General features: G+C 36.0%; 1 protein-coding gene across 1 annotated transcript; it reads right to left on the bottom strand.

Annotated features, from left to right (window-relative positions):
* Nucleotides 1-4152: 4152 nt before the first annotated feature.
* PRSS35 (serine protease 35) lies at nucleotides 4153-5461 on the bottom strand (the record flags this gene model as incomplete). Its single annotated transcript, XM_083349224.1, has 1 exon — nucleotides 4153-5461. One exon carries the CDS (start codon nucleotides 5459-5461, stop codon nucleotides 4232-4234), a length of 1230 nt encoding a protein of 409 aa, XP_083205350.1. The 3' UTR covers nucleotides 4153-4231.
* Between the last annotated feature and the right edge of the window lie 2254 nt (nucleotides 5462-7715).

Here is a 7715-nt window from a genome sequence, read left to right as displayed (position 1 = left end):
CATTAATGAAAAGGCTTTATACTATATAATGTATGGAAATGGATCATTGTCTGAATATGTCTCTCATCCTCAGTGTGTGGGTTTAAAATTGTATCCACAAGCAACAAGGAGTTTAACTGCAATCACCACATAATAACTATGGTAAAGATAAGGAAAAGCATACTCAAAGTTACTCACACTCACTTTTAGAGCTCAAATGATTAGATGGAGAACTTTTCACCTGGCCTTGCCCTTGTTCTAATTATAGGATTTGATAAAATGGAAAGATGGATTTGTTTGAAGTGGCAACAATGATCTACACTTTAGTAACCTTGTTGGAATGAATGCCTTGATGTCTGAAAGATGTACGAAGTCTTGTATATGGTATTTTTTCTTTTATGTTTTTTTATCCCTCTCATCAGTATGTTACTCTTGATGTAGGAAAGGTCCTATAATGTCATCTTCTCAACCTGTATTTGTGGAATATTTATGGAACTTCTCATTTCCTTTTGGGGGCAGCAGTTCTTCAATTCAAAGAGCAGTCTTTTTTTTTGTCACTAGTAAACATCCAATTTTAACATTTGTCTAGGATATTCCTGTATCTTGGTGGCTTTCACTGGCAGCAGGAGATACAATTCATTGCTCAGTCAATTTGCAGAAGTGATACATATTCTCTGCTGAACAGATTGTCTAAAACTGAGATTTTAAAACTTTTTCATGCTTTGGAACTTTTTTAATTCTTGGAGTACCTGATCAAGACAATAGTCTGCTCTGAGTGTGTGGTTTCTTTTATTGTACAAGATAGGGAGTAAATCAGATGGAAAAATAATGCTATAGGCATTCTGGATGGCAGTAGTGAATGTTTGAATGCATTTTAAAAACATTTTTTTCTCTTAGCTCCTCACAGAGATTTTTCCCTAGTCTTTTGTGTAAGGGATTAAAATAACAGCTTATTTATATATTTGTAAGATTTATATAACTGCCCATCTCATACAAGTGTGACTTTGGGTTATTCATAAGGTTTAACACAGAAAAACAAAACACCAATAAATAACCGCAGATGCCCAATGATAAACAAAAAAGATACACTGCTAACAGCAGAGGTCATCTATCTACCTGAACTATGGGCCTGTCATCTTTATCAGATAGACCAGACAGGAGACACAGCTAGATATTTTGCAAGTCTGAAAGTACAGTTCTTCCACTATCCCTTTTATAGTCCAAGGGAAGATGCCTTCTGAGCCTCTTGCTCCTCCCTCTGTACAACTGTGGGCTATGCTGCCTCTTATCTGATTGTTCCCTAGGCCAGCGTTTCTCAACCTTAGGAACTTGAAGATGCGTGGACTTCAACTCCCAGAATTCCCCAGCCAGCATAGCTGGCTGGGGAATTCTGGGAGTTGAAGTCCACGCATCTTCAAGTTCCTAAGGTTGGGAAACGCTGCCCTAGGCATCATCTCTTCACTCCATCTCACAAGGTCTTTCCCTCATACTGTGACAGGGTGTAGGAAACAACTAGGACTTGTATACCTTTCAAAACATTGAGGGTTGAGCCACCCAAATCTCGGGAGGTGGGGTGGAATTTGGATTCTATCCAAAGTATACCAGATTCCAATTACAGTAAACAATATTGTCCATGCCATTTCACTCGATTCATAGTTTGGCCAAAAACTATCAATCTGTGCATGGAGTAGTCCGCACATCCCCATTTGTCCTTCTTACATTTCCTTCGCTAATTTTCTATTTTTGTCATAAACTAATGCTTTTATATATATTATTTTGCCATGTATATATATGAGAGGACTTCTGCTTAAATCCCATATTAAACAAAGAGATCTTGTATAAACAGTAACCCACTCTTGGATCTCTCAATAGTCTTTTATTTTTCCTTTATTCCCATTCACTTCTGATACCTAGGATTTTTCTTCTTCTGGTTCCCATCTATTCAAAATATTACATAATTTCCCCCCAAATTCATCTCTGATTCTTCAATTCAGCAAATCCGGCAATCAGTATAACATGCAAATTTCACTTTCTTACTTTCACACTGTATTTCAGTAATTGATACCAATTCATGCTTTCCTACATAGAACTCAAATCTTTGAAGAGGAATGTCCTATGCTTGCTTGGGAATACTTTTAAGCTAATGGCAGGATATTATTGTGATATTCATTTGTTTGAGATGATATGTTCTCCTGCTTGAACAGAGGGCCTCCAAGGTCCCTCCCAGCTCTATTCTATTCAAATTATTGTGATATTATTGAATTGGAATATCCATTAGCTGTGAATTGTGCTTAATATTTTGTTGAATATAACAGCAACTAGAACACATTTTCTAGATAAATAAAATTTAGCTTTTGTTATTAAATTAACCTTGCAAACCTTTAGTGTTTTACACCTTGAAGTCTTTTGAGAACATCATGATATACAAATACCTTCTATATGTTTATTTCCTTATGGATGTTATAATATTATAGGTATTATATTCCATAAAAATAATTCAAAATAAGAATATTTCTGAATAAGGCTTATAGATTAAAATTAATTTGATATGAAATATTTTCAAATGCACAATTCAGAGAAATAATAGTAAAAATGTCTTTGTCAGTTCTACATTTAATACTTTTTCAAAAGTTATAGCAAAAAAAAATTAAGACTTTTATTCAAACTGAAGTGCTTTTCATATTTATACATATATTTTAAAACTTTGTTTCTTATTACACATTTTTTTACAAAAATGTTGATCAATTCAATTTAAAATGAAATTATTGTAATATTAATAAAACTAAGATTACACATGGCCAGGAATATTTCACCTTAACTTTACATATTAAATAGAGTTCCAATGATTTTGTTTTCCCCACATGGCCTTCAGATACACGACAATCTTTGAAGCAGAAAGCACTGGAGAGATTATTTTGAAAAGCTACTGAAATGTGTACATTTTAAATAACAAGCCTACTTGAAATCCTTTTCTAGCAAAAGAACCCATAAGAATTCTTGCTACATAAGAAATCAGTAATGTATTTACATAAATGTTAACCTACAAATTCTGTAAACATTAGAGATCATGATTAATTAACAAATAATTATTTGCTTTGGTAGTTGTGGTAGAAATCTGAAGAATTGTTTCCACAATGTGGCCTATTGTTTGAAGAAAGAAAGATTCAGTGATAGATCTTAATACAGGTTTTTCCAATCTCAACAGCTTTGAAGGTCTGTGGACTTCAACTCCTAGAAATCTTCAGTCAGCATAACCACTGCTAAGAATCTTTAGGAATTGAAGTTTTCACATCTCCAAGTTTGTTGAGGTTGGGAAACAGTACAACTTGTGCATCTCAGGTTACCTTTATGGTGAAACTTTTATGTACACTTCAATATATGTGACAATTACATCTGTTTACATTTGAGACCAGTTATTTTCTTCTTCAAGCTACCCTTACCATTAGGAGTATATTGTATATGGCTTCTTGGGCTACTGTTATCTCCAATTTCTGATAGAATGATACATTTAGCTTTTTATAGTTTTAAAAATTAGAATACATAAATGTCATTATTGCACCTTAATAACAGGCAGGGATTTGTTCAAAGTAGTGACTGCATAAAACAAATAAATTTTAATACTCCCAGTTTTGTTCATTTTCTAAATATGATTTAAAGGTATTTAAATAATACGGTTCCTTCTCGTTTCTTCAAATTGGGAACATGCCACTTTGATTAAGCTTAATTTTATTGGTTTAGAATTCAAGAAAATGGGTTTCCCAAATTTTAGAAATACTTAAACATTAATTTGGTAGGACCACCAAAGTGTGAAGATCATTTTTTTTCTCTTGTCTTACTCTATGTTTCAATAATGAATACATGATGCTTATTTGAGCAGAACCCTGAGATAAGTTAATATGTTGGAAATAAAATAGTAAATGTTTTAATAATACCAGTTACCAGAGAAGAATCTTTTCTTTAAAGTGTTAACTGAGTAACAAACTGAAAGAGCCAAGAATATTTGTTCTTTAGTATGAATGATTTAAACTTACCTATATACGTGTGTGTTTGTGTGTACACACAGAGAGACATATACATACATACATACACAACCTGGGATTTAAGTGCACCTCAAGTTTATGGTTAACTTAATTAACCTAGCAGAAAATGCTGAATCAATACAAAAAAATCTAATTTCTAAAGCCAAGTTCAAATTCAATGTATGACTTCCATTGCCCAACGCTACTAGATATTAGATGATTCTGTATTATTGTTAGCCCTGTGCACAAGTGTCATTGTTCCCTAACCAGAGGCAAATCTGAGCATATTTGAGGGGTGTAATTCGAACTGCAACATTGTAATCCTGTTGTTCTCCATTAACGTCCACCCACTGGTGGCCAGAATAAATGGCAATAATTTTGCGTTTCCATTTCTTCTTGTTTGGTTCTTTAAGGCGGAGGTAGATTCCTGAACCAGTAGAGCCAGGCTCAGCATCACAATATTGGTAGAAGAGATCATTGGATTCATCAGATATGCTGCAAAAGCGATAAACCAGTTGGCCAGCTCGGTCTGCATCATATCCAGAAAAGTGGATCATATTTCCAGGAATCATCTTGCTATTCGGACTGATGCCAAGTTCCATGTATTTCTTCTTGTGGGGACGCCTGAGCTCCAAAACTGCATAGTCATAATCGACTGCCACATCCCTTGTCACATCTGTTGTCCAGCCTTTGGGGATCTGAGTACTTTTAACTCTGGTCCACTGGAAGGAGGGCTTGCGCTCTGACTTCCTCTCATTCAACACTGATGTCTTTTGTTTTCTGCCAGCTCTGCTGCCAGCTCCCCTCTTCTGGAGTTTGGAGTCAGCCACATCATCTTTGACTTCTGGCACCTCCCTCTTACTCCTCTTGGCTCCCCTGCGTCTCTTGCCACTGCCTTTGGATTTCAGTTTCAACAGCCCCACTCTCAGTTTCTTGCCACCTTTAATGTAATCTTTACCGTCATGCACACAATGGGCAGCAGTGAGTACATGCTTTGGAGAAATAAGGATGCCACTGCAGCCCGTGGAGATCTTTACCGCTGTGTTAAAAGGAAAGTTGGTCAGAAATCGAGTGTCTGAAATGCTGAATCTGCTGTCTGTGCCATAGACCTGTCTCTTCCTTCTTCTTGGCATCTTGTTAGTAACATTTACAATTGCGTCGGGCTCCATCCCCAGAACCTCCACTTCTGTCAAGGTCCTCGTCCCATTCTCAAAGACTGTCTCATAGGAAAGCAGCTCCTTCAGATCAGACCAACGTGGCACTGGTAGTGTCCTTTGGCATTCAATCCCACATACGCCGCTCAGTTCTAATTTGGCACTGGCTTCAAATTTAGGAGTGTCGAGAAAGACAGTCTTTTCCTTCACAATCTGTGGTATTTTTTTTAACTGCCAGCTAAAATCTTGCAGGTTTATTCCATTTGTGAGGCTGAAGGCAAGAGTCGAAATGAGCAGAACTAAGGCCATCATGTGCTTGGTTTCTGTTTTGAAAAAAAAAAGTGTGAAATATTATTTTAATTACCATAAATTTACAAAAGCTTCTAGAAACCTTGTAAATTTGTGTCATAGTAATATTAAATATGGCCCTATAAAGACAATTAAAAACTCCCACTTTACGACCTGGTGGTCCCTATTTTGGGTAGAGTCAGGGTGACTCTACTGGATGGAGCTGAGCTATAAAGACAATCAATATAATAAAAGTAACATATTCAAATAGCTATCAGCATTTTTTTTTCATTTTTAGCTTTTTGAAATTTTATTCTGCATCTAATTAAACAAATATTTAAGCATTCATGTGGCTAGCAAAGCCAAAAATATTTATTTATTGATCATTTTTTTAGTCTTCTTATAACCATATGCTGCTCTATACTGGTACTGTGTAGTATTAGAAAAAAAATACATTTTTAATACATCCTTGCTTTCCCTCAGAACTTCAAGGTGTCTTATGTGGGGCTCTCATTCCATCTTCTATTCTGAGGTACAATCCTGTAAGGTAGGTTGGCTGAGAAAGAGTGCCTGGCCCAAAATCACTCATCAAGATTTCTTTGCTGTCAATTGAAATCAATCTCTCCTCAATCTTATTCTAAGACTTTAACCACTCTACAAGACAGCAAATTCCAATTCTTGTATTGTATATCTATAACTACTGAACTTAACTAACATATTTTAGAAATAATTAAGAGTTTGAGGTAAAACTGTCACAGCTGATGCCTTTACTTTACTTACAAATCTTTTTTTCCACTAGCATTTGCATTAGATCTCCTAACTGAACTTGCTATATAAAAGATAGAACAAACCAGGATCAATCCAGAAGTGAAATACCTTTCTCAAGAATATTTTGATAAATATCCATGTCGACTCAGAAACTGAATTCAGTCCATCAGAATACTTACTAAACTTAAGTATACATAAGGCCCTTTTCACATAGTATATTGAAGATATTCCAAGTATATCTTCTCAGTTCTCAACATTGTTTTTCTGTCCCAAAGGTGCTTTTTCAGGAGGCAACTGGACTTTCTTATTTTTAATTGAAGACGTTTTGCTTCTTAACCAAGAAGCTTCTTCAGTTCTGACTGGATGATGGGGAAGTGAAGGATTTATATTCCCCACCATCCAATCAGAGCTGAAGAAGCTTCTTGGATGAGAAGCAAAACGTCTTCAAAGAAAAACAAGAAAGTCCAGTTGCCTCCTGAAAAAGCACCTTTGGGACAACCATGACCTGGATGACTGAGAATCTCCATAGACACTGTTTTTCTGTGGTTGCCTGGAGTATCTTCACATTTTTCTATTGAAGTCATCCAATGTACTTCCATGTTGGCCAATGATGGAATGCTAAAACAACTTCCATCCTCTGCTGTGCTTTTTATCCTTGAATTACCTTGAAAAGCAGCCACTGGCAAAGCCATATTTAGAGCAGGCAAAAATGGCAGAATGGTATTTAAGTAAGATAGGACTTTGGTTTTAGGAGAAAAGGGAAAATCTCAAGAGCAAGGACAAGAGGGAAGAACCACCTGACCTGTATTACATGGGAAATGCAGCTGATTTGTCTCTTCTGCATTGTCCCAGGCCAGTTACCTTCCAAAGTTTTATTTGACACATCAATAGAAATTGCACTATTTGCAATTCAATTCAAAATTGAGCACGGACTTAACTAGTCAGGGAGAAATTCTTAAAATTCTGGAAGTTTTATTTGAATGCCTGTGGTGGGCACCAAGTTGGGATGATCTGCAAGAGGTTGCCATAGTTGTATATTCAGAAGCAGCAAGAGATTAAATGTTATTTCCCTCTATATTTCAAACCAGCAGCACACATAATTATATTACATTTCTAGTGCTTTCCAACCTGTTGTTTCAATAAGAGAGGATCCTTTTTTAAACCTGGCGGTATTAATAGTGTCTCTTCCCTTAGATGGTTTGTATAAAAAAACAGCCTGAATGTTGCAGTGCTCTGAAACTAGTCCTAACACAACCACAAGGACCACACCAGCTTCTTGTATTGCATTTTGGTTTGTTAAATATATATGCTTCTTACTGCAGCAAATTCAGGAAGGTAACTTGTAATTAACGGCAGGCGCATCTGATGTAATGAAGGACAGTGCCACAGTGTGATTGCGGCTATCCTAATCACAGCAAAGAATAAATGTGTGGCTTGACTCCTCCTCTGGCCACTGTATTCTCCTTTGCCTCAAAAACAAATGAAACAACATCTAAAAGCACGCATT

This window comes from Vipera ursinii (assembly GCF_947247035.1).
Source record: "Vipera ursinii genome assembly, chromosome: 1".
NCBI lineage: Eukaryota > Metazoa > Chordata > Lepidosauria > Squamata > Viperidae > Vipera > Vipera ursinii.
This window is presented reverse-complemented; position numbering and strand designations above follow the sequence as displayed.